Below are 23,091 nucleotides of genomic sequence, written 5' to 3' on the forward strand. Positions count from 1 at the left end.
ACAATTCCAGAGGTTGTAGAGTTCACCACGCAGAGAGGGAGAAAGGCTGGAGACTCACAGTCGTCACTTTGAATAGTTTCGCCATATATGAGGCAGACATTCAGACGCATGTCCCCAAGAAAGCCTTATAAATCTGTGAGCTTGTCCAACATTTATAGATGAGGATGCCCAGTCACATAACCACCTGTCAAAACGTGTCTTCCCTCCTGTCTTATGATCTTCCTCCATTCTTTAAAACTTCCACACCGAGATACTTTGGGAAGAGGCTGGTGGCGTCCGAGCTGTGCGATACGTGATTGATGGCACATAGGCAGAGGAGACCACATAAGAGGATAGAGCACCAATTTATTTTCCATTTTAAATAAAGATGGAAAAGCAGAGGGAACTGCCAACGGCATTCATTTGATCTGAACGGAACTTCAATAAAACAAATTCCTTCGACAGCTATTTCGGCTCTTCACCGAGAGGCATTCCTCAAACAACCTTTTGTCTTCCGTCCTGACAGCCCGCAACTGTTATTTTAGCCCCTCTCCCCATTAAATCAATATATAATATTACCAAGGACGAAATTTGGTAAGCCTGACCACATGAAGGAGATACTTCTCTGTGGCTGATGACAGATTCAGCCATTTGTTTCCTGTGTCTTTTACCCCCATCTTCAATACAAGGGGATTTCATTCCAAGTATCACTTCACATTGATATCAGGACCAGAATCGCTGTATAGCTGCCAAGTATGACAGATGTAGAGAGAATTTGTCTCCATGTTACTGCACATGCTGTATACATATATTAATTACATTTGGTATTATTTTACACAAATTAACTGATAAATGATGTGAACAACAACAACAAAAACTCAACAACAAAAATCTGAATAAAAACACAGAATCCTTTGCAGAGAGAAATGCAAGGGTTTTAAAAAGTTAGACGGTATTAATGGAGACAAACACAGATGCTTTTACATGATATAAGACTGCCCTCTAGTGGCCAGTGTGCTCATTTTCCTACAAAGTCAAGCAAGGGAAACATTTCAATTGTCAATATCGTTAAAGAACCGACAATTTAACAAATAGCCTACTTGGATGCATAGTATCATTGCAAGACTCTGAAAGTCACTTCTTCACATACACAGCTGCTGGAGGTGGAGCCTCCTCTGGCCACAGACTGATTACAGTACGGATGCTAAAAAGGAAAGAAGAAAAAATGGTTAGGATAACTGAAGTCTGAAATCTCACCAGACCTTATGTAATAACTCATCGTTTTTAGTCAGTAAAAAAAAAGCATCCATTTTCTCATGGGGAATATTTGCGGGTTTGCACATATTTTGGTTTGGGGCTGTTTGTTGGCCAAAACAAGACATGTGCGGACCTTGGACTCTGTGGTGGACATTTGTCAATTTTTTAAACTTATTTTAACAGTAATGCGATTAATCAGGAAAATAACATGTAGGTAAAATGTTCCTGGAATTGTCTGGAATACCACAATAAATGTCCTTCCTATATCAGATACTGGATGATGTGTGGGTTTAAAGATAGAAAGGAGTCTGCGAGTGTCTTCAGGAAAACACTGCACCACCTTCTGTCCCCAGATAGGATATTAATCCCAATAATGCTACTTTGTGAAGAGATTTTTACACCTGCAATGTGAGTAATACAAGGAGACATAAAAAAAAAATACTAACAACCACAAATACATCAGGTTTTACCTTTCCCCATTTTTCAAATATTCAAAGGCCGTATTGATTTGCTCCAGTGGGAGTTTGTGGGTGATGAACTCATCCAGCTTCAGCTTGTTATTCTTGTAGTCTTCCACCAGTTTAGGCACATCCATCACACTCTTCCAGTCTTCAAAAGAGGATATAAAGACGATCAAAACTGAGTCCTCGTGAAGCAAAACATAGCAGACACAGTCCCCACAAAAAGGCCCTTTTTTGAGTAATATCAAGTTGGTTTTTTGCCCCCGAGTGAAAGGATTTACTCTCCTTCATATACACTTCTGATGTAAGATACTGTTTGTTAAATGTTCAGTGCATATCGGATATGGACCCTTTTTTTCTTCAGCCGGCCTCATTTTCTCCTTCATATAGAGATGTCCTGTATTTAATATCTCGCTTGCACAGACTTGTTACTTTAGATCAGATATGAGCGTATGGTGACATCCTGTACATTACTTGAAATGTGATGGTACAGATAGCAATATTATAACCAACGCCTCTTGCCTTGCTTGAAATGCAACATGCCGTGCGGCTGTGTTGCATTCTGGTTTGGCTAGCTTGAAGCTGCTACTGGCTAGCTGCCTCTACTCAGTGGATTTGTCGTTGTGTTCCTGTTGGACAGCGACTCAAGAAAAATCACCCGACTGGTGCATACAAGACTATTTAGTTGACCTATTCATTCTTTGGTCCATTAATCAAGAAATGGTGTAAAGCATTAACTGGATCTTGCATCAATGTAAATTCAATACTTTTTGGTTTGGGGAAAACGAGCAATTTGAATACATTTCATTAGTTTCTGAAAACTTGTGACAGCCATTTTTACTCATAATTATCAATAGTCTTATCTTAATAGCTAAAATATTCATATCTTCTTATAATGAACTCATAACTTTAATCAAAATATGATTTATCTTCTCAAATTCTAAAATCAAATTGGAGCCGGGAAATGCAACAGCTGACTTGACTCCGTTTCAAATTGTTGCTGAACTATTAGGGCATTTCTTTTTTTCTGATGAACTAAGAGGCCTGATCACTTTTTTTAAGTTCACCTCCAAAATAAGTTCCCTTCAAGGTGCGTCCCATCAGAATCTTTTCAACCACGACGCTCATTTCCTCCGTCTCCGTCCACCCAACAATGACACATGAGCCCCAGGCATCTCTTGTGGACTCCAGGGCGGCGCTCTAAGACAAGAAAAAACAACAACCATCGCACAATGACAAATTGTGTGACCTCTACTGAATCAAATACTCTAAAAACACCCACCATAACAGCTGGATTTCCAACACACTCCAGAGCGTAGTCCACACCACCGTCTGTCATTTCCACCAGAACCTCCTGAATGGGCTTTTTGTGATCTGTGGGGTTGATGCACTCCGTGGCTCCGAACATTTGTGCTTTCTGAAACTTGGCGCCGTTGACGTCAACCGCTATGATCCTTGCAGCCCCGGCCTCCTTGCAGCCCATGACGGCGGCCAGTCCGACAGCTCCGAGCCCAAACACGGCACACGAAGAACCTTTTTCAACCTGGATGAACACAGATTTGTGAGTCAGACAAATAAAAGCTGCTTCAGAGATAATTTCATCATCTATAAAGATTCTTCTAAATTCTTCTAAACACATCCATCATTCGTATGCAAGAGTGTTTAAATGTATTGGCTTTAATTTGTTGGTTGGCATGGATTTTTGTCAGCCTGGTTTAAAATTAAAAACATCATTAAATTTGACATCAGCTTGAGTAATTTGAAAAAATTAATCTGCAAGAATAACGTCATTATTTTACTTTAATACACACTTTAACCTCTTCAGTTCACCCTTACATTTCTAAAGAGCAATAAAAAGGTTGATTATTTTCGAGATGTCGTGTTCTACACAACTTTATTTATTTATCATTTATTATTAAGACCTTTAGTCTTCCACAAAAAAAGAAAAGATGTGCACTACGGACCTCAGGTGAGGGAAATACATAACCACAGTCTGTGTTAACAACACAAGGCAGCAACTTGTGTAATGGAAAAAATGTGACTTTTGTAATATATAACCTTTTGACTCACTTCTGCAATATGTAGCATTTTAACCTTTTGTATGTCTGTATGACTCACTTCTGCAAATAGAGGTCTGATTATGTTCTAGATGTTGTGTTCTACACAACTTTATTTATTTATTAATTACATATTATTAACCTTTAAAGGCTTCTTCCACAAAACCTAGCAAAAAAAAAAAAAATGTGTACTACTGACCTCAAGTGGGGGAAATAAATAACTACAGTCCTGCCATGTACTGTTAGCAACACAAACCATCAACTTGTGTAATGGAAACATTGGACTTTTGTAATATGTAAGCTTTTGACTCACTTCTGCAATATGTATTATTTTAACCTTTTTGTGTATGTCTGTATGACTCACTTCTGCAAATCAACCAGCCAGTTCATGTCTAAGAATATTTACTTTTACAACCCAGAAGTCTCCCTTAGATAGTAAATCAATTTGGCAATCACTGTTTAGAAATGGTTATTATGTAAATACATCTTCTCATATTCTAAGCATAGGCAGGGTTCTGCACACAAAAACCACCGGTCATCAGAATTAAAGTACCTGGCAGATCTGCATCCTCTTACCTTGGCTGCATTGAGAGCAGCACCGTAACCGGTGGAGACGCCGCAGCCCAGCAGACACACTTTGTCGAGCGGCGCGTCACTTCTTATCTTTGCAAGTGAGACATCGGGAACCACGGTGTACTGGCAGAAAGAGCTGACGCCGAGGAACTGGTACATCTGCTGGGCCTGGCAAGATATCCTGCTTGTGCCATCGGCCAACACGCCCCTTTGTGTATTTGCCCTAAAAGCCAAATAAAACAAAAAAACACTGAGTAGTTAAACACTATGGCTTGTGTGTGTGTACATGTGATGGTGATCACCAGTTCTTCCTGCACTGATTCGTTTTCGGACTCCGACATCGATCGCATTCCCCGCAATACGGCAGAAAAAGAGGGATGACTTTATCACCTGTGAAAAAAGACACAAAGCAGACAAACTTACTTGAGTCGGAGTTATGTGTGAAATTCATGCTCAGCTTGTTTGCCATGAGCTGTACGAATTCACCTGGGGAGAATCCGGTGACCTCGGGACCAACGCTCTCCACTATCCCCGCCGCTTCGTGGCCGAGAACTACAGGGAACGGTCTGGACTTCATCCCTTCCCCGTGCAGGTGTTCCCAGTCCGTGTGGCACACACCTGTGGCGACAACCTGCACAACCAGATGATCCGTGTCACATGACACCGTTTGAGGCATTCGACCGTGCAGACACGAGAGAACAAGCTGAAACGTGTATGAATGTGGAAGTAACATCCATGTGAGTCACATGAGTATCACCGCAGTGGGAAGTAACTCATTATTCATCCTAATTTAACAGCCGATTGCCAGTGAGACATGGACACCTGTTAATACCTGGAACGTTTGCAGTGCACGTGCCCACATTTACGATGACATACTTCTACTACTCCCTCGCTTTACAGATGAACCTGGGATGATCAGCTGACCTTGATACGGACTTCGTGGACTTTAGGTGGGGCCACATTCACGTCCTCGATGGTCAGGGGCTTCCCGTGCTCCCACGCGACCGCTGCCTTGCATTTGATCACCTGAGAGAGAGAGAGAGAGAGAGAGAGAGAGAGAGAGAGACAGACAGACAGACAGACAGACAGACAGACAGACATTGCGTCATGGAAACATACAAACAAACAACACAACATTAGTTGCTCAAAATGAGAAGAGGCGTCTGGATGTGGTTGCTTCTTATGCAATGGCAGACTAAACTTGTAGTTGCCAGAATAGACACGGTTTCAAGCAGCCTGCGTCTATACTACTTACATTAATTAAATATTTAATCTTAACTTATTGTTTGTTTTGTATTTTATTTATTTATTATTTTTACGTGTGCAAATCGAACATGGCATCAACACCTACAGGTTTCATCGATACAAAAGAATTGCCAACAGGAACAATATTCAGTAATAAGTTACAAAATGTTCAAAGTGCCTCCAGTGTGAAGTTGTAAAATTAGTGACATATGAAATAATAATAATAAAATAGGAATCATAAAATGACAAGATCAGATAAGAAAGACAACCAACTAAATAAATATCATACAAGGGGAATAAACATAGCTGCCATTCAGATCAGTGGGAAATTATCTCATAACATCATATAAACGTTGTGCTTTGGCTCCTTTCAGTATTTTTAAAGATGTAAATTACATTTTAAATTCACGAAGGAAAACAATACATTTGGGGGATGACTTCTTCTACTCTTGTTTTGGGTACTTATAAAACAAAATGTATCGTGGATGAAGTTTCGTTCTTACCTGCCCTGTTGTCGACATTGTTGAGTGGCAAATTAAAATGCCTGCATTTGAACAAAATAGTCATGTTATCGGAATATTTACATATGCGCACATTGCCAAATCGCACGGAAATAGTTTCGTTCCGTAATGTATCGACACTGTAGTTAGTACACTCCAACTCACCCAGTCACTTATCTTTGGCATAATGAACAAGTAAATGACGGGTCTATCCTTATGAATATGAGTTTACGACACTTTTCGACACTGTGAACTGAGCGCATTTACGGCATCGCTTGGTCTCACACGTGTTGTCATCGCATGGAAGTCCCTCGGAGTAAATAGCTGCAGTTAACCGGTCGACCCTGTGAGTAATGTGTTTTAACTGTGTCTGCGTAGTTGTGCTAACGTTGCTGTGTTTATTAATGTATTAATTAATACAAGTGAATACCTTAAGTGTTGGTCTAGGGTGGAAATGCGGCGGAATCGTTGTCCTTTAAATGACTGAATTGAGCTAGCATGTTAGCTACGTTTAGCTCGGTTGCCACGGTTAGCTCTAGTATACAATGAATTCACTCCGCAGTGTTTAGCTTTTGTGTCGTCCGTGCTCCCTTAACCAGAAACGAATGTACGTGTTTTTGTTGTTTGTTTCGTGACTTATCTCCTCTCTCTTTTTCTGTGTTTCTTACAGAAAACATGTCTTTCAGAGGAGGAGGTGGAAGAGGAGGCAGAGGAGGTGGTGGAGGATTTAGTCGAGGCAGAGGAGGTGGTGGTGGTGGTTTTGGAGGAGGCAGAGGAGGTGGTGGTTTTGGAGGGGGCAGAGGAGGTGGATTTGGACGTGGTGGTGGAAGAGGAGGCTTTAACAGACAACAAGACTACGGTCCTCCAGAATATGTCGTCGGTAAGATCATGAAAACCAGCACTGCTGAAAAGATATTGCTTCCGACACCTGAGTTGGGCCCAGTTCCAGTTTCCATCCTTAGCATGAAAACCAGAATCACCACAGGCTGCAAAGGCATCATCACCTGTATGCTTAGTGTTGATCTCACAGGAAACATGCCAACATTTATTTACAACTTGTAAACATCATGACTAGAAAGTCAAATCTTTCTGTGCACTCTCTGTCTGATGTTGGTCTGAACAATATTGAAGTCCCTGAAAAAGTAAAAAAAAAAAAAAAAAAAAAGCTCTCACAACAGGCTCTGCATTCATATACATACCCTTAAAAGTTCTAAGATTCAGTAATCTATCACTCATGAGATCACCTTGATACAATCACAAGACAAACAAGTCTTAGAGGCTTTAAAACGTGACTAAAATGTTTTTTGCCAACTCGTTTCATGTCTCAATAATTTAACCATTGTCGTTGTGAATTAGGTATTAGTTGTTCTCAACATGTTTTGCAGCAGAACTGGGGACTTGCCATGATGGCTAGAACACCGTGTACCTAATTAACTGTTGTTCATCATGTTTCCACTCTACAGCTGTGGGAGAGTTTGTGCATCCATGCGAAGACGACATCGTGTGCAAGTGTACGACAGAGGAAAACAAAGTCCCCTACTTCAACGCCCCCGTGTACTTGGAAAACAAGGAGCAGATCGGGAAAGTGGATGAGATATTTGGCCAGCTCCGGGACTTTGTATCCTTTCTGTTCCCTGTTTGTTTCAGTCTGGCGGGAAATGTAAAGGTCAACCTCTGGGGATGAAATGTCATTGTTGCTGCTCAAAGTCAGTTAATTCCTTAACCAACCCTTGCAGTATTTTTCAGTCAAACTTTCTGATAATATGAAGGCATCTTCATTCAAGAAACTGCAGAAGGTATAAAAGGCGTTTTTCACATTTTAATGCATTTCCAACATTAGAATGATCTCAGTGCCTTTTGTGTTACATTGTATGTGATTTCGACGCCTCTTATAGTTTTATATAGATCCAATGAAGCTCCTCCCGCTGCAGAGATTCCTTCCCAGGCCGCCTGGAGAGAAGGGTCCGCCAAGAGGAGGCCGAGGTGGAAGAGGCGGTGGTCGTGGAGGTGAGGCATCTAACTTTTGTCTCATTTGAATAAGTAATGTCTCCTATTGTTGATGAATGTGTAGCTCATGGCACAGCCAGAGTTATTTTCCCTCTTGGCTGGGTACTGAAATTATCTGTCAGTCTGAGTTATTGTGGACTTAATGTTTTGTTCCTTTGTGCCTTGTCAAAGCACAGCTTGTAAGGGTGGTTTGATTAATCCTGCTTCACTTGCGTTATTGTTTCAGGTGGTTTTCGAGGGGGCCGGGGTGGAGGATTTGGAGGCGGGCGCGGTGGAGGATTTGGAGGCGGACGCGGTGGAGGATTTGGAGGCGGACGAGGTGGAGGTGGCTTCAGAGGAAGAGGAGGATCAGGTGGTGGAGGACGTGGATTCAGAGGTTTGTCTTTTTTCGTTGTTCTGCCAATTCTACCCATTATTCCTGGTGTGATGGTAACCGGTTGTTTTTCTGCTTGTAGGTGCGAGATGATCAGACAGTGACAAACCCATTCCTGTGCTACATAAGAAAAAGGCTGCGTTCTATGCCGGTGCCTGGCCTGTTGGACACAGAACATGAACACTGCCTATTTGAAGAACCTGAATGGATTTTTTCTTCTTTTTTCTCTTTTTTTTTTTTTCATCAGTTTTGAATGTGTGATGGATAATTGTTTTTATAAGGTCCATATGTATGCTTGTGTGTGGCATAACAAGGACCTTTTAGCCTGTTGGGGAGAGTTATTGGGTCCATTTGTGAACAGGCTTATCATTATCCTGTGCTGAATGTGTTCAATGTTTGGCCTTGATGTTTGTCCTTTGACTGAGTCTTCAAGAGATGCATTCATAAACCTCCATGAATTAATTTCCTCAGATATGGGAAGATGTGTCGGAGATCTTTCTGCTGTTAGTTGGAACCATTTTAATACCTTCATTTGTTAAATCCTCAGCAGAATGTTTGTAGTTAACAGCCTTGATTAAAAGGTGCTTTGTAACTGTGTCCTTATTTTCAGTTCACAAGTCTACCTAGTAGGAGGCCACGTCCAGTGAAGAATGTGGAGGGAGAAAAAGCAGCATTGAGCAAGTGTCCAAATGTAGCGAGAAAATAAGTCCCCCCTCCCACCGTGCAGAGCTACACACCTACAGTGTTTCACATAAGTTTTGCTGAAGAAGTTTGGAAGCCAATCATGGTCCAACATACAGATTTGCGTACATAATACTGACGAAGGACAATTTTCTGCCAGGGAAAATAATTGAGATGATTCACGTATTTATACATTTTAATTGGGATGAGTGGATGTAAAAGTGGTTTTCTAAGTTACACGGTTATTGAACTTTTTGGGAAAATACCATTCTAATATTTATTAATTTGTGTGATAGACTTACTGATTTGACTCAAATTAAGGCCCTCAACATCATTCAGTATACTCAGAAATGAAGCAACGCATTTGCAGATATTTGAGTTAAGATTAATTGTCTTTTCATTTTAAATTGGCTATATCTAAGGCCCGGAAGGAGCTTTCACTTTCAAATATATGCGCCAAACGAAAGATTCAATAGATTATCCTAAACATTGGGGTCTGGGCCTTCACGTGATACGGGCTCACGTCATATTGCGCGTCATCGTTTCTGATTGGTCCGGGGGCTAACTCCTTTACGGCTGCGAGCGCACCGCCCCTATCTCCCTCTCTGCTTGAACGAACATGGAGACAGCTGGAAAAGTAAGTGCATATACAACGAAATTCGTAATCCACGTTTTAAACGCATTATTTCCACGAGTGTGTCGAACAGTTTGCATTGATTTCACGTGGGTTGTAAAAGCGAGGTTCTCTCAACTCAGCGAGTTCACGTAAGGACACATGAACAAATTACAAATAAACGCTCTTTCGTTACTTAAAACGAGTCTTGGGTCAGTTAGCAAGTTGCTACAACGCTTTCACCAGAGCTATATTTAATTCTGAAGAGTAAAGAAACGGTGAAAACGCGTTTTGTGGACCGTAAGTTGCATAAACCAGTTCAGAAGCAAAGTCCATTGTTGAACTAGCTCCACCTGTCACCGCGAACCTCAGCCGACCCATGGCTGCAGTTATTCACTAACGGAAGCGTTGATTTGTTGTCTTCAGGTCATCACGTGCAAGGCGGCTGTCGCCTGGGAAGCCGGGAAGCCTCTGTCAATTGAGGACGTGGAGGTAGCACCACCCAACGCCCACGAAGTTCGCATCAAGGTAAACCAAACCATTGCATGGCATGAATGCAGTTGAGATTGCATCGAGGTTTTGTATTCTCTCTTTTTTTAGGGGCTTTTTTATCAGCAGGAGAGTGCAATAACACTACCCCAGAGGAAGCACACTTAGCCCAGATAGTTGGGTTTCATCAATGCCTTAATGGAGATGAAAGTTAGTTAATAATGTTGTCATCAGGCCTAATATCTTCTAAATGACACTGTTCCTCTCAGCTCTTCGCCACAGGGGTGTGTCATACAGATGCCTACACTCTGAGTGGCAGTGACCCCGAGGGACTGTTCCCTGTCATCTTGGGCCATGAGGGTGCTGGAACCGTCGAGAGCGTCGGTGAGGGCGTCACCAAATTCAAGCCTGGTATGTAGCTTTCAGACATGATCTTGAATTATGTTACGAATAGATGTTTTTATATGTATGATTTCTAATCATTCACAATTCCCGTTGACCAAGGTGATACCGTCGTCCCGTTGTATGTGCCACAGTGTGGTGAATGCAAGTTCTGCAAAAATCCCAAGACCAACCTCTGCCAGAAAATTAGGTAATACTTGTCAGAGTTATTTGTGCAACCTTTAGCTGGTGAAGGCTGAAAAATAATATGAATAAATATCATCCTATTGAAATGTTTTAATAATTTATTTGTGGAAAGAACTGTGAAATTGCAATCTCAATGGTTGCAAGCCTCGGATGCCCCACCCCAGGGCAACCTTCAATGCGCCGTCATCCTTAGTTAGAGCCCCCGCCTGTCCTCATTGAAGTACAGAGCCGTTGACTTTCGTCATGCATGCATGAAAAGGAATCATCTTTTCTCTGTGCTTTCGCCTTGCAGGGTAACCCAGGGTCAGGGCCTGCTCCCTGACAAGACCTCACGCTTCACTTGCAAGGGGAAGCAGGTGTTTCACTTCATGGGGACCAGCACCTTCTCAGAGTACACTGTGGTGGCCGACATCTCTCTGGCCAAGGTGAACGAGAAGGCCCCACTGGATAAAGTGTGCCTTCTTGGATGTGGCATTTCTACGGGTTACGGTGCTGCTCTGAACACTGCCAAAGTGAGTGTCACAGGCTGTAGACTACAGAACAAAACACGCCTCCCTACAACACACAAGCATTTGTTCATGAGTTCATTTTTAAAGTTTTGTTGCTTAAAGCTCGTTATGCAGAATAAGGTTATCACAAAGTGTCGCCCAAAGGATACAATGAAGAGGGAGAACATGTTGTCATTGTTTGTGGGCTTCACACCAAAATGGGTCAACCTTATTAATCATGCAGATTTGATGTGAAAATTAACTGTTGCCGAGGGCTTCTGTTCCCAAGTAGCTGTTTTTTCTTTTCATGGTTACACAATTTTGAATAACACTTTACAGATAACCGATACTTGCATGCAAGTGTAAGAACGACGTTCCAATATAGTGCCTATAAAAACGAGACTGATTTGAGGAGACTATACTGCCTGAAACTATTTAGAGTTCACTCATACAGCACATTGGTTGTATGTGAAACTATCCAGTAATACTTTCTCACCCTGCTGTTTTTTTTCTCACGCACAAACAGGTTGAGCCTGGTTCCACATGTGCTGTATTTGGCCTTGGGGCTGTCGGTTTGGCTGTTGTTATGGGCTGCAAGGTTGCTGGGGCAACCAGGATCATTGGTGTGGACATGAACCCTGCAAAATTTGAGAAGGCGAAGGAGTTTGGAGCCACCGAGTTTGTGAACCCAAAGGACCACAGCAAGCCCATCCAGGAGGTTCTGGTGGAGATGACTGATGGGGGCGTGGACTATTCTTTTGAGTGCATTGGAAATGTCCAAGTTATGGTGAGATTCTTTATGTTCAAAATGTATTATGAAGAAGAAGAAAAAAGGGCAGAACTACATATAGAAAGCGTAATAAGCAACATGAAAACTATTTTCATGAATTAACTGTTCATTTGTCATCCAGGGTTGTTGGCTGCTGTACAGAGTGGAGCCAGTGCAGATGTATATAGTGTGTCCTCGATTAAAAATGACCATTTTGTTATTTCAGAGAGCTGCTCTGGAGGCATGCCATAAAGGATGGGGTGAAAGCATCATCATCGGCGTAGCCGGAGCTGGACAGGAGATCTCGACCAGACCGTTCCAGCTGGTGACGGGCAGAGTGTGGAAGGGCACAGCCTTTGGAGGTGACTGATGTGACTGAGTTAGATAATTACTTGTTACGATGGGTGTAATGTGGTCTGACTGCAGTTCCAACTTTCTGCAAGTTCAAAGCCTTTTGCAATTTTTTAACTATGGGTAATTAGAATTATTTAGCATCCACTTCATTTGGCAAAAGTTTATGATGAGCAGAGTTTAAACTTTCTGTTTGATAATTGGACTCAAAATTAGGAAATAACGTTTGAATGAAAATGTCTGTATTTATAGAGGTATTTAATTAGCCCTGAGGTAGTCATGGAACAACTGTAGAAGGCATATGCTGTTATTACGTAACGTAAGTTCAGCATGCAGAATACTGAAAAATAATTTAGCATATTTTTTTGTTTGTTTTAACAGTAAAGTTCGAGCAGCTTTTAATATTTTTTTCTGTTGGGGATAAGTGCCCCAGGCTATTTGGTGAAACAGTAGATCTATTTGGTTTAATTTTGCCTAAATGAAAATTGGAGTTAGAAAAACTGGTTTTGCTATTTGCCTCCAGGGTGGAAGAGTGTGGAGAGTGTTCCTAAACTGGTGGAAGACTACATGAATAAGAAGCTGATGGTGGATGAGTTTGTGACCCACACCCTGCCCTTTGAGAAGATCAATGAGGGATTTGACCTCATGCATGCTGGCAAAAGGTGAGAGCAGTTCACTTCTGCAGTCGGTGGATAATTATCTATTTCTGTTTGTAAAGCCATTTAACTTTTTGGTTTTCTGCTCTGATGTTACCTTGTTTTTTATTTCTTGATCTAATTATGTCATTTTTTCCCCTCATTTTAGTATCCGCACAGTGCTGACCTTCTGAAGTGCCTAAAACATTAACATCATTTACAATCTCCTTCCATAGCTGCAGCACTTAATGTATTTCTCTGCACTTGTTTTGATGACATCTTTCAGTATTTCAACGTTATTTTCATTAACAGCAGCGTACATGTTTGAAATGAAGTGTCATTAAAACGTTTTGAAAATGGATTTATTCTCTGCTTTTGCTTTTGCTGCTCACAGATGTGATGTTTTATAGGAAAACATTGAATACAGGATAAGCGGTAGACAATGGATGGATGGCTGCTATTCTTAGTAAGAAAGTCAAAATGAGTGCCGGACACTCAGAATCAAATATACACATATAATTAATGTATCCCTGGCGACCTGTCCAGGTTGTACCCTGCCTTCGCCTCCTGGGGGGTTGATGATGGATGGATATAATTCATGTTTCACATAATACAGTATAAATAATACAGTATAAAATAGAACCTGTTTCAATTAAAATGTCTTCATTAAATACTTAAATAATATCTATGTATATCTATATTTGCACTGACTTTTGGTAAGGTTATCATGATCTCTGATATAGCAGGCCTCATATGATAAGCTTCTTCTTGAGTAAAAGCTTTAATCACACAATCCCTGACTGCTTATCACCAGGAAACCGGAATATATAGTTTATCAATACACATTTCTGCAAAGCCTGCAGGTTGTAGAATATATGTAAACTGTGCACAAATGCTAAGCTGATAACATACTTTAATGGGTGGTAAACAGACTGAGAATAGCACCTTGGTTTAGTTTATGTTTTTGCAATATTTCTCCAAAATGTAATCAATAAACTTTGTGCTGCCTGGACTCATAGCTGGCCTCCAACATACATAGGCATAATATATGTGAAATTGAAAACACGCATCTACACAAAATATGAATGTTTATTGCTACAGGTTGTGTATGATGTAATTGTTTTTTTTTTTATCTTTATTGTCTGATTTCTGTACCTATTAGTTTCACCAATTTTAAAGAAGATACATTTTCTGTTAGAAGGGATGATTCGTGTCTACTGACATGACCTTGATCTGCTGCGGTGTCCCACGGGCTGGACAAACATGCGTTCAACGCGACCTTCTTGCGCATGCGCCGCGTAGAGTACCAGATGGCTCAATCAAGTATTTTAAGACGCCAAAAAAAAAACTGAACGTGACTTCCAGAAGATGGCGACCGCGCTGGTGGTGAGTGCGCTACAGCACACTGGTAGCTAACGTTAGTTTACTCGGTTTGGGCTACAACTTCACGAGCTATGCTCTTATCTACAGATAAAACCCGCAACAATAAAAGACAACGACGACAGGCCGCATTTCTTTAAACTTCCTGTTATTAGCATTACCCTTTGACAGCTAACGGAACTCGTTAGCCAATGGCTAAATTAGCACCACTCTAGATGCCTGCCGTTAATTGCGTTGTATCTAAAAATGATTCCCGATAAAAGCTGAAAAATAAAAGCTGCTGCTCTACGGGGGAAATGACGCTCAATTAAAACACAGTGTTGACCGAGTGGATAACTGAGGTTGTACCCGGAGAGGAACTCTGATTCATGGGTGAATGAGAGAGGAAGCACGCGTTGCTAACGTTAATGTTACCCGGTCAACCGTCCGATGGCAACTCCGGCAGCCAACCAGCTAAACGTCGGCACTGGGCCTTATGAACAAAATAATATTGGACTAAGAATTATGTTTTTCTTACTTCTGTAAATAATGGGTTGGACAAATCACCTGAATGAACTATTATCAACATAAAACTGCATTTGCAAGAAATGGTAAATTTCTTCTTCTACTCCACAAGTAGAGTGGGTTAAGTTCACTTTGAATTTGTTAAAATAGTCCATCTGAATATAATGTGCATAGGTCCGAGCATGGTTGGTTATTATATTCGGTGGGTGGAGGGGTCCGACATATTTGGTAAAATCGTATGTTTGTTTACAAAAAAAGTAGTTAAATTGTTTACATTAGCTGCCAAAGCCACCAATACAAATGTTTGGACAGGAAAAATAAATATACATCAACATGAACTTGGTCCGACTGGCTAAATGAGCATTGCAGAAATACAATGGGTAAAACAGAAACTGTAAGGTGTAAAAAGGAATAAAACAGAAGTCCATAACTGTCGCAGGCCGCTGTGTACATACATACATTTTTAATAATATTATATACTCTAAAACTTCAGATAAGATGGATAATTACAACTAATTGTAGCTGTGTCATCACAGAGGGCACATGTGAAAGATGACGGCTAAAAAACCAACTGCACTTTTCTGTTTCTTAGGTGTCGACTTCACTTCCTGCTAATCCTGAAAAGGAAACATGTGAAGCAGTCATTCAAAAGCTTCTGAGTCCTGAAGCATACATCAAGCATCCATTACAAAACAAGTAAGACCAATATGGCAAGCCGTTTTTAACATTAAATAGCTAGACTGAATATGTATTGCAGATATCTGTAATTCAATTCTTCCTAGTCATAAAGAACATTTCAGATATCCACAATGACATTCTTCCTATCCACAATTGTCATTTCAGATATCCACAATGGCATTCTTCCTAGTCATAAAGAACATTTCAGATATCCACAATTACATTCTTCCTAGGACAAATGACGTCACTTTTGCCATTCATGTGTATTGGGCTTTCAGTTTCAGATATCCACAATTACATTCTGGATATCTAGAATGAACATTCTGGATATCTGCAATTTAATTCTTACTAGGAGAAACTCCCATTTCAGATATCTTCAGTCCAATTGTTACTAGTCATAATTTTCATTTCAGATATCCAAAAGGAAAAACTATTCCAGATATCCAGAATGTAATTTTGAATATCCAAAAATACGTTGTGACTAGTAGAAATGTCATTATGGATATCCACAATTCGTATTATGACTAGTAGAAATGTAATTTCAGATATCTACAATTAGAATTATGACTAGGACCAATACAATTGCAGATATCCACAAATGTATTGTGGATATCTGTTGACAGGTAGACAGGACGCCATTTAAAACATTTTAAAATTATGACTAGTAACAATTGGATTGAAGATATCTGAAATGGGAGTTTCTCCTAGTAAGAATTAAATTGCAGATATCCAGAATGTTCATTCTGGATATCTAGAATGTAATTGTGGATATCTGAAATTGAAAGCCCAATACACATGAATGGCAAAAGTGACGTCATTTGTCCTAGGAAGAATGCCATTGTGGATATCTGAAATGACAATTGTGGATAGGAAGAATGTCATTGTGGATATCTGAAATGTTCTTAGAATTGAATTACAGATATCCTCAATACATATCCAGTTTAGCTATTAAATGATAAAACGGCCACTTATACTTTTTAAGGATTTTTAGATATCTTAAATTTAGTTTTGACTAGTACAATCAAAGTTGTAGATATCTTAAAATATAATTTTTACTAGTAAGAATGTATTGTGGATATCTTTAATTACCATTTCTCCTAGTCCAAATTACATTTTGACTAGGAGAAATGCTATTATGGATATCTAAAATATAATTACAGATAGGAGTGTGGTTCGATTAAATGTTAAAACGGCTTGCCATAAGACCAAAGCTCCATCCCCTTCCTTTCCTTCCCCTTAGGGGACAATCGTTCTATAGGAAATTTATTATAATTAATGCGGGAAAACATCCAGTTTGTCTCTAACTCTTCTTTGATTTGCAGGTGGGCCCTTTGGTTTTTCAAGAACGACAAAAGCAAAACATGGCAAGCCAACCTACGTCTGATCTCAAAATTTGACACTGTGGAAGACTTCTGGGCGTAAGTACTTTATTGCTATATATGTAGTCTTGCTTCGCCAGCCCCTTCTCCAGAGTAGAAGGGTACAGTATACCGCATCTCCCGGATCCGGGAAAAAAACGCTCTGGCTCGTTTGTATATCTTTCAACCTATCACAATGGTCTTGGGCGGTGCTAAGCTTCGGAAGCCGCTGTGGTGCAGCAGCCCTGTCATTAAAGAGGCAGTGTGTAGGAATTACTCCCATCTAGTGGTGAAATTGTATTTTGCATTCAAACGAATAGTGCTCTGTGGCGCATCGCTTTGTTGCAACTACGGGAGGCGAGAGGTCGTGTCCGAGACGTCCACACGGGCCGGTGAAAAAGCTCCGTAAAAGTCCAAGTTATGCTTCCGCGTTGACACAACGCAAGGGGGCTTAAGGACCCATTACGTCCTTGCGGATCCCCCTTACGTCCACCGCAAGGGCCTGACGTGCACCTCCCAAAAATCCTAGACGTGCATCGAGGCGACGCAGCACCAACGCAGCGGCATTGGCTGTGATTGGTCCGCTAACTACATCCGCTGGAGACCGCATTTCCGGTTTCCACTCATAAACACCACCATTTAAACTTGTAATACTTGTTTGTACTGACTGCTAAAATAATTTCTGTTGAATGCCGTTGAATATAAAATCCCCTCCTTTCTTCCCAGATTATACAATCACATTCAGCTATCAAGTAACTTGATGTCTGGCTGCGACTACTCACTGTTTAAGGTAAGCACACTTATTGCTGTCTTCGACTATTTTACATTCTATTCTTTTAAAACCGTCAATTGTCTAAGCTTCTACTGTTAATAGATAATCATGCTAATTCAGGGGCACTAGAGAGTGTCAGTTTGTGTCAAAGACTGTAGTTCAGGTTGTAGAATGGAAATTCACTGATCAAAACCGGACAGTTTTCAGCTGTTCGGCCATGACCTTTGACTGGTCAATCTGTGTCATATTTACAGTTATTTGTTAGTTTTGTCAGTCACATTTTCACGTGTGCTGCTGCATTAGTCGTGTGCACACAGTGGCACAGATGGTAACATCACACACACACCCATGGAGGAATGACCTAAAAGCATTTGGAACAACTAACTCAACAGTCACTTCTTACATTGCCATAATTTCCATGCATCCTGCTCAGAATAATCCCGATGACCGGGAAGTCTCCCTAGCAATACAGTTTTTTGGATGAGATATTTTTACAGTCGTATAAACTAGATATAAGAGGGTAATTATTACCTGTATAACTCCCAAGCACTACCTCCTAAGCAGTTTATAATTTAACATTTTTTTTCAATCACAGAAAATATTGAAATAAAATACAATAATGTATTTCCTATTATCATTTGAATTTGTATGCAAATAGCCACTTTTAGATGACAATAACAAAGTAAAAGGAGGTCGCTTATCAAGTGGAATAGTCTAAATATGTACAGTTGCTATATTGATTGGTATTTGAAGTTTTGTTAATTCTGCTTTTAGAGACGTTTGCCCCTATCCTAAGTTAAAGCCGTTGTTGTTCTTATGGATATGTTGGGATATTTATGTTGTTGTGAGCTTTGACCTTCATGTGGATACAGGATGGAATTGAGCCCATGTGGGAGGATGGACGGAATCGACGAGGTGGTCGCTGGCTGATTACTCTGTCCAAACAGCAGCGTAGAGCAGACCTGGATCGGTTCTGGTTGGAGACTGTATGTTCAATCCTGTCAAATATTGGTTCCTTCAACTGTTCTACAACGATATCATTAGTTGTATCTTTAAACATTTTCCAGGGAACACATGTTGTCACATCACAGCAGGAAAAGTACAGGTGTAAACAAAGAAACTAAATATAGCGGCGAGTATTCTGGGTTCCAGCCCTATTTTTATTAATTTATTTTTTGTTCAACAGAAGGAAATCGCCAAAATGAAAGCCACTGGCAGCAGCGAGCAGGTTTTGGGCAAATTCACTTCAGCTGGTTTAATTCTGACTAAAGGACGGAGAACAGTAGTCGTTCTGACATGTCAGCGTTAACACAGGTATACTTGACATCATTTATTGTGGTCCTGTTCTATTTAGTGTCACAGCCATTCCAGTGGGCCAGCATACGCAATACCAGGCCACCTAAATGGAACAGGGCCACAATTAATGTTATTAATTACACCTGTGTTTACCCTGCAATGACATGTTAAATAGCTGCTGTGAAAAGGGCCTACCACACACGTGTTTAATCATCACAATGTATGCAGCCTTTCAGTAATTGCACTCATAGTCCCGCCAGTCATATTTCTTGGCATTTGGGGACATGTTTCACCAGCTTAATTAAAAATATCCAGCAAGTTTTGTGATGTTAGGGCAACTGTTATTAATTGATGGCCACGTTTGTGCCAGGCGGCGCATGCATTTGTTTTGAACTAGTGAGTGATTTCAAAATAGCTTTACAAACGTGGTTCAGCATTGTCATGAAAAATATCCTGCAATGTGTTTATTGATTTGCACAATTTCTGATTAATAGTTTGATCTGGGTTGTGCCACGATCATTTTCTCTTTTGCATTTATAGCGCCCCTGAGCGGTCGATTTGAATACAACTTCCAGGGTACATCTCGGGTACTCTTTTGGATGAATTCTACTAATTTTAAGGAAATTTCAAAAATGTGTTTTTCAAAATGGTGGAAAAGATAGTAGGCGGACTTTGTAGACCACATTGAGCTGAAACTATGTCCTATTTCAAATCAATCGGATTTGACATTTATTAGGGTCTGTATTTCAACGTAGGACGAGAACCTAAATGAAGTCCATGTTGCTGCTCTGGTTTCAGGGTCCTGGTGTTGTGTATGCCGGCTCGCTGTCGCACTGTCATGGCTTGCTGCTGTACTTGAATAGAACGGAGCCATTGTTTAATGTTATTAGTAACACCTGTACTTCTCCTACTGTGACGAGCCAAACGGCTGCTTTGAAAAGGCCAATCTGTTTCTAACTTATATACAAATATATAAAGGCATTTGGAAACTGTCTTTCTCCTGCAGCTCTTGTGTCTCGTGGGTGAAGCGTTTGATGACCACAGTGACGATGTGTGTGGAGCCGTCATTAACGTCCGATCCAAAGGAGATAAAATGGCTATATGGACCACGGACTACGAAAACAAAGATGCCATCACATACATAGGGTGACTTGAAGATGCCACTATTATTGATGCAATAAATTCATTTTATGTACTAATCTAGTTTGTTTTGGTATGAGTGTTGGAGATATTGGCCGTAGAGATGCCCGCCATCTAGACTATAATACTAGATTGCTGTTGACTTGTGGAGCTAAAATGCCCAAAATTACATTTGAACAAATACATATGTTGCAGGAACATTGGATGGCCTCGGCAAACTAGTTTGCTACAACAGAATACTGTAATGGATATTTGTAGGTAATAACATTGGTGAAGAAAATGCATGTTATAGACTCTCTATTTTCTTCTTATTTTTTCAGGCGTGTATATAAAGAGAGGTTAGGCGTTCCGCAAAAAGTGATCATCGGATACCAATCGCATGCAGACACGGCCACAAAGAGCGGCTCCACAACCAAGAACAAGTTTGTTGCCTGAGGACCACTGAACGGAATCATCAACCATGCCCTTTTCTGTTGCCAGCATAGATTTTCTGTCTTTCTGCCGTGAATGTAACTGACATGTTTATCCACTAACAAACATTTGAAGTGGAGATAAAATGGCTTACTTTCTGTTTGCGTATTTGTTGCACACCAAAGCTTTTTTGTTTGTTTGTTTTTTGTTTTTCTGGTGGGATTCTGTGCACTTAAAATGTAGCACTATCGTCTGGGAACCTTATTTATTGATTATTTTTTTGGAGGTGGGCTGAAGAAGAGGAAAAGATGTTTTGATGCCCAGGTTTCGTTTGTCAAATGCAAAATTTGAGTACAATTGATTTTCCCGCCCTCCACTTAGAGTATGTCAGTGATTTTCTCAAAGTACGAAACATTAAAGGCAAAAACTAAGCAAAACATGTTCTACTTTGGTGTAAACTGTAGCTCTGTGTTAGTTGTATACTGGAACTGTCACTTTACTATATATAGATAAATAAAGAGATCAGTATATATGTATAGAACAATATATTGTGATACAACCCCCGTCTTCTGAAAATGAACAGAACTCATCCAACAACTTTTGACATCTTCATGCTGTTTTTCCGTTTGACAAATGATTTGAAAGTCGGTGTATTGCTGTAGTTATGAAAAGGCCCGCACTGTTTAGTTTCCTGTCATGCAGCTTGTTCAATGTGTGTCGACTTGGAAGGCAGATATTCACAACTTTGAAGTGTAGGGAATATATTTTAGAACTGCTCATAATGAGTGTCTAAACATTTTGAAGTTGACTTGTTTGCCTCTCAAGATTAAGCTACACATTTCTCATAACAATGGGCCAGGAAGCATAGTAACTATGTGCCTCCTGCCTTTATCACTTGAGCAAATGGCAGACATTCATATCTGAGCTCTTGATATACCTTTTCTCTTCAACAAAAGTCTCTAGAGCTTTGAGCTCCAAGCACAGAAGCATGTCGGTGATTTATAAACAGCATGATGTATCGCGGTCTTTAATGAGGTGTATTTCAAATGTATTTTTTTCTTCAATGTGCACAACTAATATAACGGTGTACGATGTTCATTTAAAAGGTTTATTTGCCCGTTTGGTATGCGTTTTGTTGGCCTATTGTTTTGATAAAGTTTACATAGTGTTATGTCCACTCCAGATTTAGTTTTGTATGTGGCCTGAGCAAATATTGAGTTGTTGAGGGGGATTGGACTGTTCCTTCAATGTAACACCCTGCCCTGTCTTTCTGAGCAGTACATGTACAATGGAGTGAAATAAATAAAGCATGTACATGAAGGAGTTTCAATTAAAACAAAGTGTTTTAATGCAAAACAGATTATTTTGATTGTTAAATCGATTATCATATGGCATGCCAATTGTCTATTGTGGAAATATTCCATTTTAGTGGGGATTTCCAGGAAGAAAAGTCCTATAATGCAATTTTAGCAGCCTTAATTTCTTACACTATAATCAATGCTGTAAACTTCATATTTGGGGAAAATGCTTCCAGATATTTTAGTCACTGGCATGGCACCGACTCCAATCAAACCATAATTTCTTTGAAAGCTGAATACACTGTTGCTCTGCAATTTATTACATCTCAAATCACCTGTAAATACCTCGCTGTCAGCACTCGCTCTTAACTCGTGATGAGCAATGCAAGGTTGGAATCATGTTTGCAGTTAATCACGTTTCCCCGAGGGGTGTTTGAAACATCGATCGTCATTAATAGACACTGACATCGCGTGTTAGGTTTGCAATCTGATTTTTTATTTGCTCTCCCTACCTATTAAGGTAGACAAAGGGGTTTCTGTTGAAGGAGTGCTAATTTATGTCTCAGTTCGTCTTCACCTTCATTAGTCCGTACAAATTGCACTTGGACTTAAAGGGGCCTAAAGTAATCTATGACATCCATTGACTGTTTACTTGAGAGCAAGAGCAACACAACCCCTGCTGCTCCTTTAAAATAAGCCTTCCTGTAATTGACTCGATCAATCAAGACATGTTTTCACACGAGAAGACGTGGAGGAAATTAAGAAGAGGGATCCACAGGGACGGTTGTGAGGTTAAGGGTTTAACTCGATGCAAATCACTTCCAGTGGCCTTTGTTGAAAGCTGTGGAGCCCTTTTAGCTGTTGGTCAAACCACTATTTGCCACTATCCTGCACACCTCAAAAATAATCTAGTAGATGGAAACAGCTGATAATAAAATGGTAGATAATATTTCACAGCTAACTAAAATCAAAAACTCCTATAAGATTTCACTGGTAGTTTCTTTCTCCTTAAATCCATCATGTAGTCCAATTCAGGAGAAGCCCCCGACCATAATGACACGTTTCTTAAGAAATAGTTGTAGTTAAGTTTATTTGATAAACTGAGATGGTCTGACTGGTTTCTCCATCATAGCAACAATGTCAAACTCATAAAGTTTGTATTTCTTTTCATGTATTCAACATTTTTCA

At 40.3% G+C, this 23,091-nt stretch overlaps 4 protein-coding genes across 4 annotated transcripts; 3 read left to right on the top strand and 1 right to left on the bottom strand.

Moving 5' to 3' along the window:
• Positions 1-325: 325 nt before the first annotated feature.
• On the bottom strand, positions 326-6,288 carry LOC311013649 (alcohol dehydrogenase class-3-like). Its single transcript, XM_084009781.1, has 10 exons — positions 6,238-6,288; positions 6,076-6,116; positions 5,252-5,353; positions 4,814-4,958; positions 4,630-4,717; positions 4,331-4,550; positions 2,980-3,240; positions 2,765-2,897; positions 1,707-1,845; positions 326-1,183 (listed from the first exon to the last, which is right to left on the bottom strand). The coding sequence occupies exons 2-10, from the start codon at positions 6,091-6,093 to the stop codon at positions 1,114-1,116; spliced, it is 1,176 nt and encodes a 391-aa protein (XP_083865907.1). The 5' UTR covers positions 6,094-6,116; positions 6,238-6,288; the 3' UTR covers positions 326-1,113.
• Positions 6,289-6,333: 45 nt separating this feature from the next.
• On the top strand, positions 6,334-9,044 carry gar1 (GAR1 homolog, ribonucleoprotein). Its single transcript, XM_084009783.1, has 7 exons — positions 6,334-6,418; positions 6,743-6,952; positions 7,536-7,690; positions 7,809-7,868; positions 7,968-8,079; positions 8,306-8,455; positions 8,535-9,044. Exons 2-7 carry the CDS (start codon positions 6,748-6,750, stop codon positions 8,543-8,545), a joined length of 693 nt encoding a protein of 230 aa, XP_083865909.1. The 5' UTR covers positions 6,334-6,418; positions 6,743-6,747; the 3' UTR covers positions 8,546-9,044.
• Positions 9,045-9,676: 632 nt separating this feature from the next.
• LOC311014112 (alcohol dehydrogenase class-3) lies at positions 9,677-13,427 on the top strand. Its single transcript, XM_084010512.1, has 9 exons — positions 9,677-9,770; positions 10,173-10,274; positions 10,505-10,646; positions 10,740-10,827; positions 11,116-11,335; positions 11,838-12,098; positions 12,307-12,442; positions 12,955-13,093; positions 13,236-13,427. The coding sequence occupies exons 1-9, from the start codon at positions 9,753-9,755 to the stop codon at positions 13,258-13,260; spliced, it is 1,131 nt and encodes a 376-aa protein (XP_083866638.1). The 5' UTR covers positions 9,677-9,752; the 3' UTR covers positions 13,261-13,427.
• A 974-nt stretch (positions 13,428-14,401) lies between these two features.
• On the top strand, positions 14,402-20,956 carry eif4ea (eukaryotic translation initiation factor 4ea). The gene is made up of 7 exons (XM_084009685.1): positions 14,402-14,452; positions 15,543-15,646; positions 16,951-17,046; positions 17,713-17,776; positions 18,631-18,744; positions 20,061-20,200; positions 20,515-20,956. The coding sequence occupies exons 1-7, from the start codon at positions 14,435-14,437 to the stop codon at positions 20,627-20,629; spliced, it is 651 nt and encodes a 216-aa protein (XP_083865811.1). The 5' UTR covers positions 14,402-14,434; the 3' UTR covers positions 20,630-20,956.
• The last annotated feature ends 2,135 nt before the right edge of the window (positions 20,957-23,091 follow it).

The sequence above is a fragment of the Eutrigla gurnardus genome (assembly GCF_963514095.1).
Source record: "Eutrigla gurnardus genome assembly, chromosome: 5".
In the NCBI taxonomy this organism is placed as follows: Eukaryota; Metazoa; Chordata; class Actinopteri; order Perciformes; family Triglidae; genus Eutrigla; species Eutrigla gurnardus.